Source organism: Lampris incognitus, chromosome 9 (genome assembly GCF_029633865.1).
Source record: "Lampris incognitus isolate fLamInc1 chromosome 9, fLamInc1.hap2, whole genome shotgun sequence".
NCBI lineage: Eukaryota > Metazoa > Chordata > Actinopteri > Lampriformes > Lampridae > Lampris > Lampris incognitus.
The window spans coordinates 60,370,052-60,396,714 of record NC_079219.1 but is presented as its reverse complement, the minus strand read 5'-3'; the positions used below and the strand labels follow the sequence as shown (position 1 = coordinate 60,396,714).

The 26,663-nt window shown below is 45.2% G+C and overlaps 1 protein-coding gene across 3 annotated transcripts in view; it reads right to left on the bottom strand.

Annotated features, from left to right (window-relative positions):
• Nucleotides 1–26,663, bottom strand: part of rhbg (Rh family B glycoprotein) — a 32,875-nt gene that overhangs the window by 5,455 nt on the left and 757 nt on the right. For 2 of the 3 annotated variants that reach the window (XM_056286910.1, XM_056286911.1), the window contains exons 2-9: nucleotides 19,352–19,538; nucleotides 18,207–18,357; nucleotides 17,659–17,806; nucleotides 13,755–13,921; nucleotides 11,374–11,511; nucleotides 9,720–9,853; nucleotides 4,281–4,402; nucleotides 2,130–2,203 (exon numbers count right to left, since the gene is read on the bottom strand). In XM_056286910.1, coding sequence (XP_056142885.1) covers nucleotides 2,130–2,203; nucleotides 4,281–4,402; nucleotides 9,720–9,853; nucleotides 11,374–11,511; nucleotides 13,755–13,921; nucleotides 17,659–17,806; nucleotides 18,207–18,357; nucleotides 19,352–19,538 — 1,121 coding nt within the window. Of the gene's footprint in view, nucleotides 1–2,129; nucleotides 2,204–4,280; nucleotides 4,403–9,719; nucleotides 9,854–11,373; nucleotides 11,512–13,754; nucleotides 13,922–17,658; nucleotides 17,807–18,206; nucleotides 18,358–19,351; nucleotides 19,539–26,083; nucleotides 26,158–26,663 lie in introns of those variants that run through there. The other variant, XM_056286912.1, reaches the window with a different exon arrangement.

Genomic DNA, 26,663 nt, shown 5'->3' with positions numbered 1-26,663 from the left:
CTGACTCTACATTGGGGTATCTGACTCTACACTAGGGTATCTGACTACATTGGGGTATCTGACTCTACATTGGGGTATCTGACTCTACACTGGGGTATCTGAGTCTACATTGGGGTATCCGCCAGGTGCTCCTCATCACCTAATCAAGCAGTCTCCATCAGCTGTGCTGTGCAGTCTGCTGTTCCAACCCCCGCATGTGGTCCTCAGGTCCCCGGGGGCCAGCTAGTTAGCGTGTGTGTGTGGTTGTAGTGAGTGTTGTGTAGCTGCCTTGTGTTGATGTCGTTGTCTCTGTAGCTACTTTGTGGTTGTAAAGTTTGGCCCGTTTTCAGTTAAGTTTTGCGTTGTTTCAGTCTGGAGTATTTAGAGTTGTGTTTAGCCTTTAGTTGTTTAGTTCTGTCATGGTTTAAGTTAATAAATGTTGATATGTTATTATATTTATACGTTTACCTGTCTGACTGTGTTGCACCCTCACCTCACTGTTACCCAGTGCACTAGTTGCTGTCCCTCACCAGACTGAGCAGGGAGGTAACAGTGGGAGTTGAGTTTGTACTGTATAGTAGCTGCATTAACTTAGGAGTAGGTGAGAAGCGGTAGGATTTGTTGATCACTTCACATTATTGGCACTGGATTATCTGTATGTTATATCCTGCTGGTCCACGTTCCAAATAAATCATCATCATCATTCATTCATTCATTATCATTATTATTATTGTTGTTGTTATTCATTCAACCAAAGTGTCCAAACATCATCCTCTCCTGGATCCTCTTCTGGATCCCCTTCTGGATCCCCTTCTGGATCACGTGTATATAATTTCATGATATGTGGTACAACGTCATTGTGAAAGGGCCTCTGGGAAAACTGCGTGACGCCAGCGGAGAGCTCAGATGGCTGACGTAAACCAAAGGCTTGATGGTTTCATGTATGCAGCTTAATTACAACTTGCCACTGCTATCCAAGTGCTGCCGGGCTGATGCGCGCCTCCTGGCGGTTTGATGCGGTTGCTCTTTTCCTCGAGAAACGATTGAAAACATGATATTGAGTTGATGTTGCAACGCCGCCATCTTGTGGCTGTCTGGTGAAGTGCAGCATTTCCACACTGCGTAGGCTGGAAGCCAGGCCAAAACCTAGTTACCACACCGTGTTCTGTCTGGTCTAGCTGTGTTTTCATCTGCAACTCTTTGATTCTATAATGTTCGATGGGGTTCTGAAATATTTTATTTCCCCATTGGTTTAATATATGTATGTCGTATTTTGAAAGTTTTTTTCTATAAAATAAAAGAGAAAGGAATGACAGTAAGACGAGTGTTGAGTAGACCAGCAGACTATCTCATGAAGCGGTCTGATGTCATATGAATTCCTCCATCCACTGATCTCCTCATATGGAATTCCTGTCTAGACTCCTTGTTGTGGCATGCTATGCTATGCTATGCTATGCTATGCTATGCTATGGTATGGTATTACTGTATCGCTTTGTTTTAGATTGTAAAGATTTGTGTTATTTTACATCACATTTGATCAAATCTCCCAAAGGTTTCAGTGTAAATTACAGAGTGTACCAACACCCTCACTAACAACGTTACTGTACGTGGGCAATTTATTTATCTATTTCTTTTTGGATTTTTCCCCCTTTTTTTCTCCCCAATTGTACTTGTCCAATTACCCCCCTCTTCCGAGCCGTCCCGGTCTCTGCTCCACCCCCTCTGCTGATCCGGGGAGGGCTGCAGACTACCACATGCCTCCTCCCATACATGTGGAGTCACCAGCCGCTTCCTTTCACCTGACAGTGAGGAGTTTCACCAGGGGGACGTAGCGCGTGGGAGGATCACGCTATTCCCCCCCAGTTCCCCCTCCCCCCTGAACAGGCGTGGCAATCCACCAGAGGAGGCGCTAGTGCAGCGACCAGGACACATACTCACATCCGGCTTCCCGCCCGCAGACACGGCCAATTGTGTCTGTAGGGACGCCCGACCAAGCCGGAGGTAACACAGAGATTCGAGCCTGCGCCATGTCACTCAGAAATCCCCCGTCGGTATCTTCAAAAATTTTCATGCTTTAATTTTTTTGGTGATGTGTCAAACAACCAATGATTTTATAAAACGTGGCATGCAGACACTTGAGCTGAACTCACCTCCCAGTAGATGCTGTCCTCAAAGCAGATAGTGTCGGGAGCAGCGCCATAGATGGGCAGCTTCAAAATGAAGCCTGACAGAAAAGACAAGTTCAGACTGAGTTACACTGGCTACGGGTTGTTCATCTGACTTCACAAGAAAGAATGCTGTTGAATGCTGAGTATGATGCACATATGGTAAACAGTCTACGTGTATCTGCTGCAGAGACACATCAGCAGGGAATCAGAAACATCAGGAACACAACTTACAGATGAGAGCACATCCAAGTCTCAGTGTTAGATAAAAACATATAGAAGGTAAGTGTTAGATAAAAACATATAGAAGGTAAGTGTTAGAAAAAAACATATAGAAGGTAAGTGTTAGAAAAAAACGTATAGAAGGTAAGTGTTAGATAAAAACATATAGAAGTGTTAGATAAAAACATATAGAAGGTAAGTGTTAGATAAAAACATATAGAAGGTAAGTGTTAGATAAAAACATATAGAAGGTAAGTGTTAGATGAAAACATATAGAAGGTAAGTGTTAGATGAAAACATATAGAAGGTAAGTGTTAGATAAAAACATATAGAAGGTAAGTGTTAGATAAAAACATATAGAAGGTAAGTGTTAGATAAAAACATATAGAAGGTAAGTGTTAGATAAAAACATATAGAAGGTAAGTGTTAGATGAAAACATATAGAAGGTAAGTGTTAGATAAAAACATATAGAAGGTAAGTGTTAGATGAAAACATATAGAAGGTAAGTGTTAGATAAAAACATATAGAAGGTAAGTGTTAGATTAAAACATATAGAAGGTAAGTGTTAGATGAAAACATATAGAAGGTAAGTGTTAGATTAAAACATATAGAAGGTAAGTCTTAGATAAAAACATATAGAAGGTAAGTGTTAGATAAAAACATATAGAAGGTAAGTGTTAGATGAAAACATATAGAAGGTAAGTGTTAGATGAAAACATACAGAAGGTAAGTGTTAGATAAAAACATATAGAAGGTAAGTGTTAGATTAAAACATATAGAAGGTAAGTGTTAGATGAAAACATATAGAAGGTAAGTGTTAGATTAAAACATATAGAAGGTAAGTCTTAGATAAAAACATATAGAAGGTAAGTGTTAGATAAAAACATATAGAAGGTAAGTCTTAGATAAAAACATATAGAAGGTAAGTGTTAGATAAAAACATATAGAAGGTAAGTGTTAGATAAAAACATATAGAAGGTAAGTGTTACATAAAAACATATAGAAGGTGTTAGATGAAAACATACAGAAGGTAAGTGTTAGATAAAAACATATAGAAGGTAAGTGTTAGATAAAAACATATAGAAGGTAAGTGTTAGATAAAAACATATAGAAGGTAAGTGTTAGATGAAAACATATAGAAGGTAAGTGTTAGATAAAAACATATAGAAGGTAAGTGTTAGATAAAAACATATAGAAGGTAAGTGTTAGATAAAAACATATAGAAGGTAAGTGTTACATAAAAACATATAGAAGGTAAGTGTTACATAAAAACATATAGAAGGTAAGTGTTAGATGAAAACATACAGAAGGTAAGTGTTAGATGAAAACATATAGAAGGTAAGTGTTAGATAAAAACATATAGAAGGTAAGTGTTACATAAAAACATATAGAAGGTAAGTGTTAGATGAAAACATATAGAAGGTGAGTGTTAGATAAAAACATATAGAAGGTAAGTGTTAGATAAAAACATATAGAAGGTAAGAAGAGTGCAGGTTTCTTTCACACCCTCTAGACAACAACATCAAAACATAATTATCGTTTGCATGAAAACAAACAAACAGACGTTTTGACTTGTGGACTGTTGGTTGCTGCTTTTTTTGCCGATCGCACCCATCGTGAACCACATTGTATTCCATCCCTACTAACTCTCATAATTATAATTATAATTATAATAGCAATAATAACAATATGGTAAATAGTATACAAGATGATACAGGATGAAAAAAGAAAATATGAAAGAAGTAGAAACTGTAGAATCAATAAAATAAGAACAGAATACAGACCACAAATCAAGTGAAAGTGTCCCTTAAAATATATGCTTTGAAAAAGCAGTTCTTTAGCCCGATGTCAAGCGGCAGGGTAATTCTAGAACCTTGTAAATTGGACCTTTGACCTTTCAGATGAGCACCTACCCACAATAAGTCCCCCAAGCAGGGCTACGCCCAGCGTGACAGCCAGTGAGATGGCCTGGCGAATGCCCTGGTATGAGGCACTGATTGTACCGTCCGCCACATCAGGGAACACATCCACCATCCTGAAACACATGTCCAGAACCAGAATTAGAGCAAGAACCAGAATCAGTTTTCATCAGCCTGATAGGCTGCACATGCAAGGAAACGGACTTGGAGAATTGCTCTCAAGCAGGGCTGTTTTTGCCTATTTGCATTATAAGCGACTGCAATGGGCCCAATGATGACGACAACAACAACAGTGGAGCAGAAAAACGGAAAAAAAATCTGAAGAGGAAAAAAAAGGGCTGAAAACGCAGGTGAGAAATGATCTACATCAATTTAGCCTTTTTTCCTGACAAGAGCTCTGACACGCTGTTAGTTGACTTGCTGTTAGTTGACTTGCTGTTAGCTGACATGCTGTTAGTTGACTTGCTGTTAGTTGACTTCCTGTTAGCTGACTTGCTGTTAGTTGACTTGCTGTGAGTTGACATGCTGTTAGTTGACTTGCTGTTAGCTGACATGTTGTTAACTGACTTGCTGTTAGTTGACTTGCTGTTAGTTGACTTGCTGTTAGTTGACATGTTGTTATTTGACTTGCTGTTAGTTGACTTGCTGTTAGCTGACATGTTGTTAACTGACTTGCTGTTAGTTGACTTGCTGTTAGTTGACTTGCTGTTAGTTGACATGTTGTTATTTGACTTGCTGTTAGTTGACTTGCTGTTAGCTGACTTGCTGTTAGTTGACTTGCTGTTAGTTGACATGTTGTTATTTGACTTGCTGTTAGTTGACTTGCTGTTAGTTGACTTGCTGTTAGCTGACTTCCTGTTAGCTAACTTGCTGTTTGTTGACTTGCTGTTAACTGACTTGCTGTTAGTTGACTTGCTGTTAGTTGACTTGCTATTAGCTGACTTGCTGTTAGTTGACATGTTGTTATTTGACTTGCTGTTGACTTGCTATTAGCTGACTTCCTGTTAGCTGACTTGCTGTTAGTTGACTTGCTGTTGGTTGACTTGCTATTAGATGACTTCCTGTTAGCTGACTTGCTGTTAGCTGACTTGCTGTTAGTTGACTTGCTGTTAGTTGACTTGCTGTTAGTTGACTTGCTGTTTGCTGACTTCCTGTTAGCTGACTTGCTGTTAGTTGACTTGCTATTAGCTGACTTCCTGTTAGCTGACTTGCTGTTAGCTGACTTGCTGTTAGTTGACTTGCTGTTGGTTGACTTGCTATTAGATGACTTCCTGTTAGCTGACTTGCTGTTAGCTGACTTGCTGTTAGTTGACTTGCTGTTAGTTGACTTGCTGTTAGTTGACTTGCTGTTTGCTGACTTCCTGTTAGCTGACTTCCTGCTAGAAAGCCACTTTATTTTGCCATTGTAGGTTACAATGAAATTTGTCTTCTGCATGTAACCATTCTATTGTATAGGAGCAGTGGGCAGCTGCAGCACCCGGGGACCAACTCCAGTTCTTCTCTCCATTGCCTTGCTCAGGGGTCCAGGCAGGAGCATTAACCCTAACATGTATGTCTTTTTGATGGTGGGAGGAAACAGAAGCACCCAGAGGAAACCCACGCAGACACGGGGAGAACATGCAAACTCCACACAGAAAGGACCTGGGACAGACTGGGGTTTGAACCCAGGACCTTCTTGCTGTGAGGCAACAGTGCTAACCAATAGGCCACCGTACCACACAACATTAGCTAGCTAACATTAGGAAGGCTAGCTACCATAGATTACAATGCTGCTACAGTGCTACCTAACGTTAATATGAGCTCAAGCAGTATAGGACCAAAATATTGTGACACATAATGAATGTGTAATGACAACTCATTTTTGTTGTATTCTAGACTGTAAAGTTGTTATCCCAGTAGCATTTCAGCGCTGACAACTAGAGGAAACGCCAGCAGTCTTCTTGCGTTGGAATAATGTTATAGGCTAGCTAGCCTAAAGTTACCTTTGGCTTTGGGGTAATGTTGCATTGCTGTATTGTGTGTTAATAACATCAGCTACCTAGCCAGAACCATAAATGAGCATCATTTAACACAGTCAACAGTAATTATTGTTAGGATTCCCCACGACGCAATCGGCTACACATAGCTAACAGCGTCAGCTGAATTTCAGCTCATATGCAGGAGCACTTAGTTGTAATTCATGTTGAACCTTTGACACTCACTCTTTCTTGTTTGTATTGATGGATGCTCACCAATCCAGATAAGGACAGGATAATGATAATCCAGATGAGGATAGCATAATGATAATCCAGATAAGGATAGGATAATGATAATCCAGATGAGGATAGGGTAATGATAACCCAGGTAAGGACAGGATAATGATAATCCAGATAAGGGCAGGATAATGATAATCCAGATAAGGACAGGATAATGATAATCCAGATAAGGGCAGGATAATGATAACCCAGGTAAGGACAGGATAATGATAATCCAGATAAGGACAGGATAATGATAATCCAGATAAGGATAGCATAATGATAATCCAGATAAGGACAGGATAATGATAATCCAGATAAGGACAGGATAATGATAATCCAGATAAGGGCAGGATAATGATAATCCAGATAAGGATAGGGTAATGATAATCCAGATAAGGGAATGATAATAATAATCCAGATAAGGACAGGATAATGATAATCCAGATAAGGGCAGGGTAATGATAATCCAGATAAGGATAGGTTAACGATAATCCAGATAAGGAAATGATAATAATAATCCAGATAAGGACAGGATAATGATAATCCAGATAAGGACAGGTTAATGATAATCCAGATAAGGACAGGATAATGATAATCCAGATAAGGACAGGTTAATGATACCTGCAGTCACTGTGTTGTTTATAAGAAATTCAGGACAGACAGCTGTTGTCTTCACTTCTCTGGGCACAAAACGGCTGAGCCAAGCTTGCCAACGCTAAGTGCCAGTCTCATATTACACATACACTTACTGTGCAGTGGTAACTCTTATTGCTCTGCTTGGAATCCTAGAAACTCATTCTTGCAACACACCTTCAGCTGAATCCACAACGCCCCAGAGAGTGTGGGTCCTTTTAAGCCAAGTTAAGTCACTCACTTTTTTTTTAACTTACAAAAAAATCCTCAACAAGGCTGACCGTATATTTTTCCTGCTGGTGAAGAGTTTGAATGCTCTTGTGCAGTGAAGACATGCTCCATGTTCATACAATGACACACACACACGCCCTCTCCTGGGAGCTGCCCAGTATAACTACAGTGGGGGGTTGGTGCCTTGCTCAATTGCAATTTGATGATAATTAATAAGGGCCAAAAAGAGGAGAGTTATTTGAGCCCAGTGTTGTCCCACGGCATCATTATCTAATGCTACTGACCACATGATGACATATGAAGCAGAAGGAAGCCCTTCGGTGTCTGTATGAGAGGCACACTGTCATGGTGGGACAGGACAACATCCCCATCTGTGTGAGATGCAGCAGGTTCACCACCTTAATCTTAGCCACATCCTAATCTGTATGTAATTAATAAGAAGAAATCCGAGCAGAAGTTTCACTGGAGTCTATGGAACACCCACTGTGTCTCTATACAGACGCTGAAGGGCGCCTTCCACGTCATACACATCCACGATCGGCCAGAGGGGTAAAAATATCCACTCTGGGTGTGGGAAGATGGCAGTGCCGATTATGCAGTGTCTTTGTCCACGTCTAAGTTTGTTTTTATTTTGAGCGTTGATTTCGGTTGGCTGGGAGAGCTGGCGTTGGATCGGCTGAGAGAGCTTGGTCTGCCGCGTCCTGCCGGAGCTGCGCCCAAACAGGAAACACTGAGGACGGTCTGACAGGACGCAGAAGTGGGCAGGCTAAGCTAACTGCAAGTCCACGGCCTTGCCCGAGAGGAAACACCGAAGCGGTCTGGCGACGGCCTTGTCTAGTGTCGACTATGCAGTGTTTTTGTCTGCGTCTGCGTTTGTGTCGTGGTGTGCAGTGCGGGGGAGGTGTGTCGAAGGTGTCTGGCTGAAGAGCTGGCATTGGATAGGCTGAGGGAGCCTGGCATCCGATAGGCCCAGGGACCACGACCCTGCTCAAAGCTGAGCCTGAAGAGGACCACCGAGGGCGGTCTGACAGAAGGCAGAAGCGGGGCAGGCTAAGCTAACTGTTAGCCTGTGCAGACCGGCAGTTCCGACAGTCATCCTGGCTGGCGTTCGTTCTCAGGGCGTGGAGTTTTTGGACTGTGTTGTTGGCTGGTTTATTTATTTATTTGTTTTTTGCTTTGTATGCTTTTGTTCTCTTTGGTTTCGTATGTTTTTGTTCTCTTTGGTTTTGTATGTTTTTGTTCTCTTTGGTTTTGTATGCTTTTGTTCTCTTTGGTTTTGTATGTTTTTGTTCTCTTTGGTTTTGTATGTTCTCTTTGGTTTTGTATGTTTTTGTTCTCTTTGGTTTTGTATGTTTTTGTTCTCTTTGGTTTTGTATGTTTTTGTTCTCTTTGGTTTTATATGTTTTTGTTCTCTTTGGTTTTGTATGTTTTTGTTCTCTTTGGTTTTGTATGTTTTTGTTCTCTTTGGTTTTGTATGTTTTGGTGGTGTGGTTTTTGGCAGTTTTGGATATGCGTTTTTGTCTTTTGAGTGGCACCGCTGTGGGCTGGGGGAAACAGAATTTTGTTTCTTTTGTGTACGTAGTACATGAGATGAAATGACAAATAAATCGTTCCTGATCGTTCCTGACATGATGCCACAGCATGACGCCATGCTGGTTATTCACTCTTCCAGCCCTGGTGTTCTCAGCTGGTGCAGGGATTCTTTTTAAAGAAGACTGGGTATCTGTTTACTATATATTTTTATCTATTCATTCAGACAGTTAGCAGGCAAAGGGGGAGACGGGGGAGACATCTGTTGAGGTTTGATCCTACAGAGTAACTGTGACTTCAGAGACATGATCAACTCTTTCTGTGAGCAGGAAACCGGTAACCCTCTAACTACAAGTCTGATTCTTAATGTCAGAAAAAAATTCAGACAAATATTTTCCAACATCACTTATTACTTCGTCATACATTTTCTCCCTTCTACTGGAAAAAGGGTTTAATGTCAAATTCAGTGTTTCTAATTGTCTCTTTTTAAGAGCTTCTCCTAGCTCAGCTTCTGTCAGAATGTTTTTTTCTGATTGTCCTGATGTCATCTACATACGGCTGTATGATGTACCTGTCAATAAAAGGTGGCCTCATGAATATTAATGAGGACTAGACCACTCCCTCACAGTTCTTGCAACAACCGAGACGAAATATGGATAATGGCATAAAAAAAACCACAATATTAGTCATTTACAAATGGAAAAAAAAATTCCGAGTATGTGAATATGTCAGGATCAAGGTTTTCAGTCATCATCAATTAAATCTGATTTGTGATTTTGGTCATTAAAAACACAACACTCACCCATCTCCATACACGTCCTTGGTTGCCACGGCAGCAGTAACAGCTCCCACGATTGCCCCTAGGACTCCAGGCATGCCGTGCAGGTTGTGGACACCGCACGTGTCCTGGATCTTCAGCTTCTCCTCCAGAATTGGCTGAGAGGAAGAGAAGGAGAGACAGGAGGGGTGTTTTGGGTATGGGGTCCTCAGTGGATTTTTACTTGTAGGTTAAAACACTTTGATCCAAAGCACCATGACTATGTGTAATCCCCCCCCCCGGCCCTCTTTTCCTCCCCAATTGTACTTGGCCAATTACCCCACTCTTCCCAGCTGTCCAGAGGGGGTGGAGCTGTTGCTGATGGGAGGGCTGCAGACTACCACGCCTCCTCCGATACATGTGGAGTCACCAGCTGCTTCTTTTCACCTGACAGTGAGGAGTTTTGCCAGGGGGACGTAGCACGTGGGAGGATCACGCTATTCCCTCCAGTTCCCCCTGCCCCCCTAACAGGCACCCCAACCAACCAGAGGAGGCGCTAGTGCAGTGACCAAGACACATACCCACATCTGGCTTCCCACCGCAGACACGGCCAACTGTGTCTGTAGGGACGCCCGACCAAGCCGGAGTTAACACGGGGATTCGAAACGGCGATCCCCGTGTTGGTAGGCAACGGAATAGACCACCATGCTACCCGGACACCCTGATTATGTGTAATTTCAAAATGGCAGTAACTAAAGGGAATGCAAACCCACTAGCTAGCAGTGAACCGTGTAAACATCTTGTGGAGGTGTGTCAGCAGTGACCTGTTTTCTGCAGGGTGGCAGTGAGATGTAACTGAAGGATCTCAAATCCACACACACGTGTTGGGAGGCCAGGCACATGTGTGATGTTTGCATCATAGCAGGCCTGCAAGTCCTTTCATGTCTATTGGCATCACATCCTGATCCTACCTGTCTGGTTTTAATGTCACCACTGACTTGATAGCATTTGCTAACAAGTCAACAATGGCGAGCATTCTGAGAGACTAGCGGAGCCGAACAGAAATGAGATGAAGAAATAAAAGATGTGTACATAACTTTGATTGATGGGTTTGATATGGTAATGAGGGTGCATTCTGTCAGTCTTTCCAAACGTTTTTGTTTCATTATGTAAAGCCCCTCCTCTTCTTTAGTATCTGAGTCCTCCAACACTGTATCATGGATAAAAAAGGTTATTCTCACAGAGAGGCTAAACTTCACATGCACTTATCAGAATTAGAATTTACTGAAGGAGAGCCCCTTGAGATGTAGCGTGTCATTTTCACTCCCAGTGACATCTTCATCACTCCCAGTGACAATCTCAGCGTGAGTCTAATGAACCTTTTCTTATTTCTGTCTGCTAGCGACGGAAGGAGGAGCAGCGCTCATGCAAAACTGGATGAGCGATAAATGCCGGATGACGGAACCTCCAAATGAAGCTTTGAATTAGGTGCTGGTTATATTATTAATGTTTTTTATATCTGTTAACAGACCCCCCCCCCCGCTGGTGTCTTTATTTAATATTTAACAAGCTCGGAGTCAGGTCAAGTGTTTCCGTTACCCTTAGTAAACTGATCGTAACAAACTGAGATCTCCTGAAGGCATTTTAGCATCCTTCCAGCATGAGGTCCAGAGACCTGTTGAAGTCTCGTTTTCTTTACCGAGAGATACTTGAAGCCCAGCACGGAGATGACGCCAGCAAGGAAGCCGACAATCATGGAGCCGAAGGGTGTCAGCATCATCTCGCCGGCTGTTCCTGCAGCAACTCCCCCCGCCAGGGCAGCGTTTTGGATGTGGACCTAAAGAGAGAAGAACATTTGCTTTTTTTCAGTTGAATACATTTCGCAACGTCTATCAGGTTTGGCTAACACAAAGTGCTACAATAAAATAATCTTCAACTCCTGGATCACAAATATTAGGTGGAGAGAAGAGCACCCTGAAAGTATTCCTGTGACCATGGAGTGATCACGTGGCAGGAAGTTACTGGGAAAAGGACGAAAACAGGATGTAAGAGGAGAGGTGATGCAGGAGGGGTTGGAGTCAGCGGAGGAATTCTCCAGATCCATAGAACAGCTTGATGTGCCTCTCTGACGGTGACCATGCTGCAGCACTGCTGATGTGTTGACATCAGATGAGATCTTGGTGTTTGGAGGCATTTCAGTTGGTTTCTGATCTTACGTGTAATTTTATTAAACTTTTCTGTGAGTTTTGAACATCTGCCTCACCAAAAATTTATAAACTGAGCTTCTTCCTCTGGCTGATGTTTAGTTTATTTGAGCTTAAAACAACTCCTCAAGGCTAAACAGGAAGTTCTGCCATCCCAGGACTATAAAACTCAAAGTCTGCTGTCTTTAAAATAGTTAGATTTCTGTAAACACAGAGACAGCTTGGCTTTCACATAAATCCCACCTGACACAGTAGTATCTAAGATCAGCATCACTCCCAACAGGCTGATGGAGCAGCTTGAAGAGGCCTGCTCAGCAGCTCCAAAACCCCAATTTACCAACACAAGCTGACTCCATCTCTCATGATGAACAGCATTTCCCCAAGCAGCTGAGCAACCACAGTGATGAATGGTTGACCCTGCTGGCTGACTCCTTTTGTTTGACAAAGATGACCATCAGAATGAGGAACACACACAGACATGACCAGATTTATAGACAAAAGTCATTCAAAATGTAGGTCCACGGTGGCGTAGCGGTCTAAGCATCGGCTTGGTGTCGATGCAGTTGCCCACTGGGGACTGGGGTTCGCGCCCCGGTCTCGTCAGATCCGACTATGGCCGGACTCGATGAAGCAGCAATCATTGGCAACGCTGTCTTCGGGAGGGGGGCGGAGTCGGCTTGTGTTCGTCATGTGAATGCGTCTCTGTGTGTGTCGGAAAAACAGTGGTTCGGCTTGGATTCGCCTTGTCATGAAAGTGGGGAGGCGCTTTCCTTCGAGACTGCCGGCCGGAGAGATGCAATTGGCGAACGCATGCAATACGAGGGTGGGTGTTTGAATTAAAATAGGGATCAATTGGCCACTAAATTGGGAGAAAAAAGGGAAAAATCAGAAATAAATTTTTTTTTTAAAAATGTGGAGACATTCTCATGGGACCAAACAATAGTTGATTATGAAAACGTGTTTCTGCCTCCATCGTGACAAGTGGGGTCATGGCAGTTGAGTCAAAATGCATCATTTAAGCCGCCATGCTGACTCATGGCCCATTTACAAACCAACTGATCCCGTCAGATGATTAAGACATGCCTTTTCTATGAACCGGTTGTGTTTTCCACCCTCTCCCCTGCAGGCACCGTGGTAGATACCTGTCTGGCAGATAGATACCTGTGTCTGCTCACGCCTGACTGCTGTCAGTGCAGCAGCGACCCACGCTGATCTCTGCATGATAAACTGCTAACAGCCGACTTTTTTTAAAAGGCCAAGGCAATAACAGCATACCTTCTGACTAACTTGGTGAGATGCCATGTGACTTAGCAGTGACGATCCATGCTGCAGTGCAGTTTGGTTTGTTTATCTTGGATGATATATTGCAGAGCCATGAGACAAGCATTGCAGAGAAACTGGCAGATTCTAAATCATGCAGAACTTCACTACTGGCTGAGTGGAGATAATTCAAAAATTCTTTGTTTTTCTCCTATCTTGCATGTCTGTATCATGTGTCATCCTTTTGGGGTCAGAGGAACGGCTGCTCTACCTGTTGTAAAGGTACTACGCCTTTGTAATTTCTTTATAAAGGACATATGTAATGCTGGTGTATTAGCAATTCAAGTCTATTCTACTTTTGCATGTGATCTGTTAGTCTAAGTTGATCTAAGTTAGTGTGAAGAAGCACTACTCTACTAATGCTCATAATGTAAATGTGAAACAGACAAAAAGAAGCAGATGCTGAGTTCTTAGCTTGACTGCAAGCATAGAGTACATATGACAAGTTTAAACCTTCGCTATTTGTGCATTTTGGAGAAGCTTAAAAAACTGATGAAGAATGTTCTCTACATTGATGTAATTCTTGACATTAGACAGTGTGGTAGTGTGTCCTCACCATGTCCAGTTTGCCATCGTGGGCGGTGGCGGCAGACAGGCCGTAGGTGGCCAGCGTGCAGGCTGCCAGGGAGTAGTAGGTGTTCATAGCGGTGCGGTGCTGGTCGTCTCCATGGGCGGTGATGGCAGAATTAAAGCTGGGCCAGAACATCCACAGATAGATGGTCCCTGAGAAAAGATTCAGAGGTTGGCTTTCTGTTTTGTTTTTTTTGTGTTTTTTTGCTAAAACCAGAAACCTAACCTTTGAAAGAAATTATTCTTCCAAAATGATTGACAGGAATGAAATAACACTTTCTTTTTAAGATATTAGCAAAACTTGACATCCTTACCCCTCCGAGAATCGCCACCTCAACGTGGTGGAGGGGTTTGGGTGTCACAGTAATCCTGGGAGCTGTGCTGTTGGGGGAAATAGCTCCTGGCAGGGTCGCACAAGACAAATTGGTCCTAGGAGAGGGGCCAGACTAAGAGCGATTCCCAAGAAACCCAATGAAATTACAACAGCAGACCTACAGTACCTTGCCCGGAAAAGGGAAACCAGGGCCCCCTACTGGAGCCAGACCTGGGAAGGGAGCTTGCCGGCGAGCGTCTGGTGGCTGGGCCTTGGCCCATGGGGCCCAGTTGGGCCCAGCCTGAAAAAGCAACATGTAGCCACCACCCTGTGGACCCACCATTCATGGGAATGAGCATTGGGGTAGGGTGCCATGCAAGATGGGTGGCAGGCAAAGGCGGGAACCGGGGCGTGCCGACTTCCAGCATCAAAGACTGGTCCTCAGGATATAGAATTTCACCTCTCTGGCAGGGGAGGAGCCTGAGCTGGTGCATAGCATGGGCTCTGGTACCAAATTCCTGGAGAGGGGCTGAACTCATCACTTTTCCAGAGTTGGCCAAGATGACAGGCACCGGGTGGGTGTGGGGATACTTACAAGTCCCCGGTTGAGCACCGCTGTGTTGGAGTTCTCCCCGGGGAATAAGAGGGTTGCCTCTATAGGGCTGCGAGTCACTGGGGGGAAGGCGCTGACTGTTGTGTGTGCTTATGTACCAAATAGCAGTTTGGAGTATCCAGCCTTCTTGGGGTCTCTGGGTGGTGTCCTGGATAGGGTTCCACCTGGGGACTCTATAGTTCTGCTGGGGGACTTCAACGCTCACATGGGCAACGATGGAGAAACCTGGAGAGGCGTGACTGGGAGGAACAGCTTCCTCAATCAGAACCTGAGTGGGGCCTTGTTATTGGACTTCTGTGCGAGTCATGGATTGACCATAACAAACACCATGTTCGAACATAAGGTAGTTCATAAATGTACTTGGTACCAGAACATCTTAGGTCGAAGATCGATGATAGACTTTGTGGTCGTATCATCAGATCTGCGGCCGTATGTTTTGGACACTCGGGTGAAGAGAGGAGCAGAGCTGTCAACTGATCACTACCTGATGGTGAGTTGGATCAGACAGTGGGGAAGGCTGCCGGACAGACCAGGCAAACCCAAACATGTAGTGAGGGTGAACTGGGAACATCTGGCGGAGGCCACTGTCCACGAGGTCTTCAACTCCCACCTCCGGAAGAAGTTCTCATGTATCCCAAGGGAGGCTGGGGACATGTAGTCTGAGTGGGCCATGTTCAAAGCCTCTATTGCAGATGCAGCAGGTAGGATCTGTGGTCATAAGATCATCGGTGGCTGTCGTGGTGGTAACCTAAGAACCCGCTGGTGGACACCAGCGGTGAGGGAAGCCATAAGGTTGAAGAAGGAGGCCTTTTGGGCTTGGTTGGCCCAGGGGTCTCCTGAAGCAGCAGACAGGTACCAGAGGGCCAGAAGGGCAGCGGCTTCGGCAGTCACGGAATCAAAAACGGATGTGGGAGGATTTTGGTGAGGCTATGGAGGAGGACTTTCGGTTGGCCTCAAGGAAGTTCTGGCAAACAATCCGGCAACTCAGGAAGGGGAAGCAGGGCTTGACTCAGGCTGTGTTCAGCTGGGGAGGGGAATTACTGACCCAGACTGGGGATGTTGTCGGGTGGTGGAAAGAACACTTTGAGGAGCCTCTGAACCCCTCAGTGGCAAAGCACCGGGTGTGGATAAGAGTCGCCCTGAGATGTTGAAGGCTCTGGACATTGTTGGGCTGTCTTGGCTGACATGCCTCTTCAGTGTCGCGTGGAGGTCGGGGACAGTACCTGTGGAGTGGCAGACTGGGGTGGTGGTTCCTATATTTAAAAAAGGGGGCCAGAGGGTGTGCGCCAATTATCGGGGCATCACATTGCTCAGCCTCCCTGGAAAAGTCTACACAAGGGTGCTGGAAAGGAGGCTCCGACCAATTGATGAACCTTGGATCCAGGAGGAACAATGTGGATTCCGTCCTGGCCGTGGAACAACGGACCAACTCTTTACCCTTGCGGAAGTGCTGAGGGGGGCATGGAAATTTGACCAGCCAGTCTACATGTGTATTGTGGACTTAGCGAAGGCTTATGACCGTGTACCCCGGGGCACTCTGTGGGGTGTACTGCGGGAGTATGGGGTACCGGGGCAGTTGCTACAAGCCATCCGGTCCTTGTATAACCAAAGTGAGAGCTGTGTCCACATCATCGACACAAAATCAAACAGGTTTTCGGTGGGTGTCTGACTCCACCGAGGTTGTCTCTCGTCTCCAATTCTGTTTGCGATATTCATGGACAGGATCTCAAGGCGCAGCCAAGGTGAGGAGTGTGTCCATTTTGGGAACCTCAGAATTGCATCTCTACTCTTTGCAGATGATGTGGTTTTGTTGGCTTCATCAGAATGTGACCTCAAGTGTGCACTGGGGCGGTTTGCAGCTGAATGTGAAATGGCTGGATGAGAGTCAGCACCTCCAAGTCTGAAGCCATGGTCCTCTACTGGAGAATAGTGGACTGCTCCCTCCAGGTTAGGGATGAGTTGTTGCCTCAAGTGAAGGAGTTCAAGTATCTCGGGGTCGAGTTCCAAGTATCTCGGGGTCTTGTTCACGAGTGAGGGTAGGATGGAGCGGGAGATTGACAGGCGGATTGGTGCAGCACCAGCAATAATGCAGCGGTTGTACTGGACCATTGTGGTGAGCTGAGCCAAAAGGCAAAGCTCCCCAGTCAATCTTCGTTCCACCCCTCACCTATGGTCATGAGTTTTGGGTAGTGACCAAAAGGGTGAGATCGCAGATGCAAGCGGCTGAAATTAGTTTCCTCCGTAGGGTGTCTGGGCTCAGCCTTAGAGATAGGGTGACGAGCTTGCACATCCGGAGGGAGCTCGTAATAGACCCACTGCTCCTTCGCGTCGAAAGGAGCCAGTTGAGGTGGTTCGGGCATTTGATTAGGATGCCTCCTGGGCGCCCTCCTTTGGAGGTTTTCCAGGCACATCCAACTGGGAGGAGACCCCAGAGTAGACTCAGAACTCGCTGGAAGGACTACATGTCCAATCTGGCCTGGAAACGTCTTGGGATCCCCCAGGAGGAGCTGGAGGGCATTGCTGGGGAGAGGGACGTCTGGAGTGCCCTACTTAGCTTGCTGCCACCATGACCCAACCCCGGAGAAGTGGCTGATGATGACATGAGATGAGATGAGAGCCTGACTGACAAATTTAAACTTGCGCACACTAAGAAATATCGAATGAGATGCTTTCAATTAGATATTTTTTCATTCACACCATTTTTCCCCAGAACATTAGCTTTGGACTGGTCTTATAGTGTCAGAACACCAAAGGTATCCTGATGGCTCAGCCACAAAAGCAGCAGGTTGTAAGATGTCCAGTCAAACGTCCTGTGGTCAAATCCAGCCAGGGAGTTGTGATGCATCTCATCCTGTCTCATCACACTCTTTCCTCTCACTCTCTACTGTCCTGTCTGAATTAAACAGGAACCAGGAAATGGCCTAAACATTTTACCAAAACAGGCAAAGCAGCCCTGGTGCTTACCGATCATGGCGAACAGATCTGAGTGGTAGACGGAGCAGTTCCTCTGCTTGCTCTTGTCCAGGTTGGGTCGGTAAAGCACACGAGCCACCACCAGGCCGAAGTAAGCTCCAAACGTATGGATGGTCATGGAGCCACCGGCATCCTTGGCCTGAAGGAGAAGTCATAGCCTGTTTAAGGGCCTGTGATGGATTTACTAGTTCATGAACTGAGCACAGTAATTCTGCAAAAATCTATTGGTTAAGAAAAGAGAACAGACCTCTAGGAATCCATATGAGGACTATAGTAATCCCAAAGGCAGGTCTCTGTTTATTTGATAAAAGTGTTGCCTGCTCTTATACAATGATAGCACAAACCTAAAAGAATTTACATTTAAAACCACAGAGCGAAGTCCAAGTCCTTGATTGACTTAATGACAGTTACAAACTATTCTGTCAACACTGTATTATTTCTGTTACTTTGTTACACTTCACTGTAGACTCTGCAAGTACTGGGTTATAAAATTTAGATAAGAACAAGGTCAGACTGCCATAGACACGACCAGGTCTCACCCCCAGAGCGCTGAGCAGGATGAACTCATTGACAGCGAACAGGGTGACCTCAAACATGGCCATGACGAGCAGCTGCACCGGACTGGTCTTCCCCAGCACGGCTCCAAATGAAATGAGCACCGAGCCGGTGCAGAAATCAGCATTGATCATACTGCAGAAGAGAGAACGAGTGACGAGCAGGTCTTACGGCTGAGTGTTTCCTCACAGGTTATTCATAACAGGTGTAAAAGCACAACATGCTGGTGTTACTTTGTTGCCTTCATTACAGAGGAAGTGAAACATCGTTATAAAGAGTCAAACTGAATTCAGGTCCTCACTAAACACCAACACCACCATCCTACATTTACATTTTTCTGTCATGACTGCTGGGATAGGCTCCAGCATCCCCGCGACCCTGACAGCAGGAGAAGCGGTTTGGATAATGGATGGATGTCTATGAGCAAAGGTGCGCACACACACACATGTCCACGCACACACATACAAAACATAAATTCATGGGTTTTTCTTTTTCCTTCTGCTACATGTTCTCATGTTTTATGTAATTATATATGATTCATAAATCTTAATAAGTACGCTACAAACATTTTTCAACATTTCAAATCTGGACCGTCCTACATAAGACACTCTATTTACTATGTGTAGGTGGTGACTGATCAGTGCAGCGTGTTGCAGCACCACCGTGTGTGTCCACGCCATCATGCAACATGTGAGTGTAACTTAAAGTGAACGCATTAACACCTGTTTGCAGCTTGTGACTATCTCTACATTATGGAGTAATAGGGTATATTTGTGTGTACATCTCTGTTTGTGTTTATGCGTCTCTGTGTTAACACAGGGCCAAGCAAGAGATATGTATGGTTAATATTTGGCACATAATGTTACTATATTAATGTTACATACATAGTAACATTATATATATATATATATATATATATAATACATGTTACTATATTAATGTTACATACATAGTAACATTAACATAGTAAAATTATGTATATGTATTTTATGTATATGTATATATATATGCACATTTGTGCACGTGTGTGATGTGTGTGTGTTCCTATGTTTTGTTTGTGTGTGTGCATGTGTGTGTGTGTGTGTGTGTGTGTGTGTGTGTGTGTGAGATCACGTGTTGAAGCTCACACCTCTCCACTCCAATGTGGATCTTGCCGCCATGCATGCCGTGGAAGAAGCCTTGCATGAGCGTCGCCCACTGCAGAGCGAAGGCGGCGATGAGGAAGTTGAAGCCCACGCTGCTGAAGCCGTAGCGCTGCAGGAAGGTCATGAGGAAGCCGAATCCAATGAAGATCATCACATGCACATCCTGGAAACCTGAACAAGGGAGAAGACAAGGGCTTCAAGTAAACCACATCAGCAGACCTAACATGGGGGTCCTTATTAGTACCATTAGTCACTCATTGGCTGCGGCGGCTCCAAGGTGTAACACATCATTAGTGCCTGAACGCTGGTCTGTGTTGTTAAGAGATGATGACAACAACCAGACCACACATTACAACAGACACACACATCAGTAGCTTCTCATGAAGCACTTCAAATAACAACAGAGACAAATTGCCTGTCCGACTTGTGTGTTGTTGAATGCATCCATCTGGGGAGTGTGGGGGCTGTTATTGTGATGCGGTTTAAACCACTCAGCAAACCTTACTTACAGTGCATCCGCAAAGTATTCCCACCCCTTCACTTTCCCCACATGTTGTTATGTTACAGTCTTATTCCAAAATGGATTAAATTCCTTTTTCTCTCATCAATCTACACACAATACCCCATAATGACAAAGTGAAAAAGGTTTTGTAGAAATTTTTGCAAATTTATTAAAAATAAAAAACTGAAATATTGCATGTACATAAGTATTCACACCCTTTGCTATGACACTCAAAATTGAGCTCAGGTTCATCCTGTTTCCACTGATCATCCTTGAGATGTTTCTATATCTTGATTGGAGTCCACCTGTAGTAAATTCAATGGATGGGACATGATTTGGAAAGGCACACACCTGTCTATATAAGGTCCCACTGTTGACAGTGCATGTCAGAGCAGAAACCAAGCCATGAAGTCAAAGGAATTGTCTGTGGACCTCCGAGACAGGATTGTATCGAGGCACAGATCTGGGGAAGGGTACAAAAACAATTCTACAGCTTTGAAGGTCCCGAAGAGCACAGTGGTCTCCATCATTCGTAAATGGAAGAAGTTTGGATCCACCAGGACTCTTCCTAGAGCTGGCCGCCCAGCCAAACTGAGCAATCGGGGGAGAAGGGCCTTGGTCAGGGAGGTGACCAAGAACCCGATGGTCACTCTGACAGAGCTCCAGCGTTCCTCTGTGGAGATGGGAGAACCTTCCAGAAGGACAACCATCTCTGCAGCCCTCCACCAATCAGGCCTTCATGGTAGAGTGGCCAGACGGAAGCCTCTGCTCAGTAAAAGGCACATGACAACCCGCTTGGAGTTTGCCAGAAAGCACCTAAAGGACTCTCAGACCATGAGAGAAACAAGATTCTCTGGTCTGATGAAACCAAGATTGAACTCTTTGGCCTGAATGCCAAACGTCACGTCTGGAAGAAACCAGGCACCTCTCATCACCTTGCTAATACCATCCCTACAGTGAAGCATGGTGGTGGCAGCATCATGCTGTGGGGATGTTCTTCAGCGGCAGGAACTGGGAGACTAGTCAGGATCGAGGGAAAGATGAATGGAGCAAAGTACAGAGAGATCCTTGATGAAAACCTGCTCCAGAGCGCTCAGGACCTCAGACTGGGGCGAAGGTTTACCTTTCAACACGACAACGACCCTAAGCACACAGCCAAGACAACGAAGGAGTGGCTTCAGGACAAGTTGTGAATGTCCTTGAGTGGCCCAGCCAGAGCCCAGACTTGAACCCCATTGAACATCTCTGGAAAGACCTGAAAATAGCTGTGCAGCGACGCTCCCCATCTAACCTTACAGAGCTCGAGAGGATCTGCAGAGAAGAATGGGAGAAATACCCCAAATATAGGTGTGCCAAGCTTGTAGCTTCGTACCCAACAAGACTTGAGGCTGTAATCGCTGCCAAGGGTTTCTCAACCAAGTACTGAGTAAAGGGTGTGAATACTTATGTACATGCAATATTTCAGTTTTTTATTTTTAATAAATTTGCAAAAATTTCTACAAAACCTTTTTCGCTTTGTCATTATGGGGTATTGTGTGGAGATTGATGAGAGAAAAAGGAATTTAATCCATTTTGGAATAAGGCTGTAACATAACAACATGTGGGGAAAGTGAAGGGGTGTGAATACTTTCCGGATGCACTGTACATTTTACTGAGCCTACAGCAAGTGTACATCACACAGTAACCTCCAGTCCAGCTGTTGGCCATACAGGACAGAAGTGTATCACGTTAGAGATTAGGAGACACCTTGGTCAGGTAGTCAGTTCATCATATTCACATCAACCTTTCATTTCATGGAGAAGAGGGTCACGCATGGACCACAACACAGAAGAAATGGCGAGTGCAGACACAGTCACACCACCAAAGCTGGCAATAAGACACCGAGAAGTCTGCAGATGTTTAGTCCATGATGTTGTGCTGTATGCAGAAAAGCTGCACCAGTGGTGCGAGGAGCACTTTGTCCAGATAAATGTGAGGAAGACAAAGGCTGACCCTGTCCCACAGTTTTCAGCCAAAGGAGAGGCTGTGTGGAGGGCTAGCAGTTACAAGTACCTCAGGGCCATCACTGACCATGGACTGAACTTCAACGACAACACACAAACCATCTTCAAAAAGTGCCAGCAGCGGCTCTACCTCCTATGGAGGCATCTGGACGTAGCCCTGCCCAGCCCCCCTAGCTTCTACATCTACCGTATGGACAGACTCTCCAGAGCTTCTTCTCTGGCTGGATATGAGGGGCTCTCAGAGACCATCGAGGACGAGCTGTGGAGGCTGATCAGCTTGAGGTCCAAGCTCTGTGGGGGGCAGGGGTCATCCCTGCAGCAGTTCCACGACCAGAGGGTGTTGAATAAAGCAAGCAGGATCGCAAGGGACTCAACTCATAACCTCAGCATCTGCTTTCAGATCATGCCCTCTGGGAGGAGATATGCTGCCCTGAATTTAATAGAAACAGGGGCAGGGCCAGTTTCAGCCCCTCTGCTGTTAGACCCCTCAACAAACCCCCCCACCCCCACCCCCACCCCACGCTGCCTGGAAGAACTACACCTGTTGTGTTAACACCCCCCATTGCGCCCCCCCCACACACAGACTGAGTAAAAAAGTATTGCTTTTCTTTTAAAAATCGTTGCTGCTTTTATTGTGGTTTTATTTATTTATTTCACTTACTGTCTCGTCTGTATGTACTGACCTGAGCAAAATGAATTTCCTTGTGGACAATACAATACGTCTACAGTGGGTTTTTTAAATGTGATGTGCCATTTAAGCATGAAAGTATTTTTCACACCCTTTTTCCTACATTCGAGCTTCCTCTCTCCTCCATGTCCACCGTGACTGTGCTCTCCCTCTCTTTGTTCAGCCACACAATATGGCCCTGTGGTAGGACCGCTATCGCCATGGTGATGGAGTGCTGGCATGGCTGCCGGAGGTGTCGCCAGCACCCCAGTTTGGCCCAGACACAGTCTCCGATGACAGCCACAAAGAAAAGCAGCTCACCACACTGGCACAGGCTGGACGGCTGAAATGGACTGGATGTCCTCTACAAAGAAGTCCATGTGGATGATGCTCTACCTACACATCTGGCTGGCACTCACCACATCAAATAATTCTACCTACACATCTGGCTGGCACTCACCACATCAAATAATTCTACCTACACATCTGGCTGGCACTCACCACATCAAATAATTCTACCTACACATCTGGCAGGCACACACCACATCAAATAATTCTACCTACACATCTGGCTGGCACACACCACATCAAATAATTCTACCTACACATCTGGCTGGCACTCACCACATCAAATAATTCTCAATCACATCGATTATCCCTCACTTCTCCATTCACGTTTATGTTGTCTGCCATTCTATTAACTGCACTCATCTTCCTCTCACACCAGCCACCTCCTGTCCAGCTCAGTCAAGATCATCACTCATCTTCCTCTCACACCAGCCACCTCCTGTTCAGCTCAGTCAAGATCATCACTCATCTTCCTCTCACACCAGCCACCTCCTGTTCAGCTCAGTCAAGATCATCACTCATCTTCCTCTCACACCAGCCATCTACATTCCGATGTCCTCGTCTCTCTGTTTCCCTATCTCTCTATCTCATATAGGCCCCTTCCCTGCCCCGGGCTTCTGCACTCACCTGCATGATGGTGGTGGGGGTGGGGGGTGGGGTTGTTGGGGAGACATTCCAGGCAGAGGCGGGGCTTTAGGGGTGTAATGAACTTTACGGTGCCGTATTACAGGTTCAGAGGCCCAGCAGCCTCCTACCTGTATCTGCCTGTCAGTAGTTAAGATGTCACTAGTTAAGGTGGACCTGTCACTAGTTAAGGTGTCACAAGTTAAGGTGGACCTGTCACTAGTTAAGGTGGACCTGTCCCTAGTTAAGGTGTCACTTGTTAAGATGGACCTGTCACTAGTTAAGGTGGACCTGTCACTAGTTAAGGTGTCACAAGTTAAGGTGGACCTGTCACTAGTTAAGGTGGACCTGTCCCTAGTTAAGGTGTCACTTGTTAAGATGGACCTGTCACTAGTTAAGGTGGACCTGTCACTAGTTAAGGTGTCACAAGTTAAGGTGGACCTGTCACTAGTTAAGGTGGACCTGTCCCTAGTTAAGGTGTCACTTGTTAAGATGGACCTGTCACTAGTTAAGGTGTCACAAGTTAAGGTGGACCTCTCACTAGTTAAGGTGTCACTTGTTAAGGTGGACCTGTCACTAGTTAAGGTGTCAGTATTTAAGGTGGACCTGCAGTGATTCAGAGGAGCGTCGTGAATGAGTGAAGTCGATATTTTTACCCAAACTAAAACTCTACAGCCTTACTCGTACTACGACTGTGAGTACATTTTGTGTAAATGTTATTATAAATCCTAACCATATCCGGGGAGTCTCATTTTCCTTTCTTTGAAACGCTAATGAAGTTTAACCTGACAGGTCCACATGATGCCCAAGACATGTGGCTTTTCAGAGTCGGTGCAGGTTATTTACATCCTGTATTACAGGTCCCACAGGACAATCACATTTAAATGCAACGTTTTGCACAACATGAGACGATGAGACGCCTGCAGGCCACCTGTCACCAGCTGTGATGAGTTCTGCATTCCTCCAAAGGCTAACGAAAGGTTTCTGCATGAACCGCCGGCAGGGGGAAGTGAAAAGGTTAGACAGACGGTGGAAGCCGGTGCAGGACGTGATGCCTTACTCACATCACCTGGCCCACCCTCCTCTTCCCTGACAGCTATCACAAGATCCTCATGTCATTACTCACCTCCATGTGGCTGAAAAGCCTCTCCCCCCCCCCTTTTCCTGCCCAATTGTATCCATCAAATTACCCCACTCTTCCGAGTCGTCCCGGTCTCTGCTCCACCCACTCTGCTGATCCGGGGAGGGCTGTAGACTACCACATGCTTCCTCCCATACATGTGGCGTCGCCAGCCGCTTCTCTTCACCTGACAGTGAGGAGTTTCACCAGGGGGACGTAGCATGTGGGAGGATCATGCTGTTCCCCCCAGTCCCCCCTGACCGACCAGATGAGGCGCTAGTGCAGCGACCAGGACATGTACCCACATCCGGCTTCCCGCCCGCAGACACGGCCAGTTGTGTCTGTTGGGACGCCCCACCAAGCTGGAGGTAACACAGGGATTCGAACCAGCGATCCCCGTGTTGGTAGGAAATGGAATAGACCGCCACGCTACCTGGACACCCTGAAATTATTTTTTGAGCAAAAATAGTTAAAGATCAAAGATGTGGGTACAGCTCTTTTCTTCAGAAAATGGACGAAGTTCATTTTCTGAAGAAAAGCAGCTTTGGTTAAATGTCCTTTGAATTTTCATTTGGAACTGTATGTTTAAGTATACCCATAGTACACTTTATCTTTAAGTATACCCATAGTTTTATATGATAGGAATGTACATATGATGTTGCTCTACATGTCTATTTTAAACCACAAGTTGTTGTATCGTCCACACATTAAAGCTTCATGATGCACAGGGTTTCACCCTTCTGTTGTCTCACGGGTCACAACGGCCCACAACAGTGGTGAACAGCAGAGAGAAGACTCTAAATGATCTTTTTCGACCTGACATGTGATGACTGTTCCTAGAGGGACCCCAACATTAGAAACTGTTCCTAGAGGGACCCCAACATCAGACCCCAACATTAGAACAAGTGAAACTTTTTGTTCATATTTCCAGGAAAGCTGTACACCACTAGGGTACGAAGATTGTCTTAGGGTCACACATGACCCTAAGACGTGTGTGGGTCATGTGTGACCCTAAGACGTGTGTGGGTCATGTGTGACCCTAAGATGTGTGTGGGTCATGTGTGACCCTAAGACGTGTGACCCTATAAAAACGAGGGTGTCCACTGATGAAATGCAGTCTTTCTGCACGGTGAAGAGGAAAACCCAGACAGTCACACAGTCTGTGATGAATGACAGCTTGTTTCTTCCTTCCTTTAAACCCCAAATAGAGTTGGGGTTTAAACTTAAATTAAGTTGCTTTAATTCAGAGGTTGAATGAAGGCGGGTCATAAATGACCCTGAAGACGAGGGCAGTGTACAGAGTGTGCGGACAACACGAGGGTTAAACTGACTCGGGACCTCAGTCTTCAGTGCGAGCCACAATGCAGCACTTCACTGTCAGCAGGTTTGTTTGTCCAACACGTCTTTCTTTTCACAGCTGAAGGAGAAAGAGTCTCTGGATCAAACACTGACCAAATCTCCCGCCAGACAAGCAGCGTCCTCTCTTCCCTCCGAGCCTGAGACAAAACCAAACAGCAAGGCACAAAAGCTTTTTCTACACCATCAGTCCATGTAAATCATAAACTAATGATGGGACACATCAGTGGATCAGGCTCTACGGCACGTCGGCAGACTGGGAGGACTCTGACCCGTTCACCCGCAAAGAATGAGTCCATCACAAACGCTGGTCCAATTAGGAAGCGAATAAAATGGTTTCTGCACTGATGCTCAGCAGCTTGCTGTCCCATGAAAACCCATCCACGTCACTGAAAACCTGTGATGCGGCAGCAATCCGACCAACACACCGCTCTGACAACGTGGACGAGCAAAGAAAAGGCTGCAGGTTTGTAAGAAGTAATGACCGAACGTGCATTTAAGAGAGGGTACAGCCCGAATAAGCAGTTATCTGTGTTGTACATGGTGTCAGAGTAAGATCTGTCAGGAGTTTTCTGCCCCTCCTACAGGAATCAAAGTGACGCTCTAAAGCCACCTGTTCTTCTTCAGAGGTTTTGAACCTCACCTCATTAAACTGACAAACTCCATCAGCTGAAAA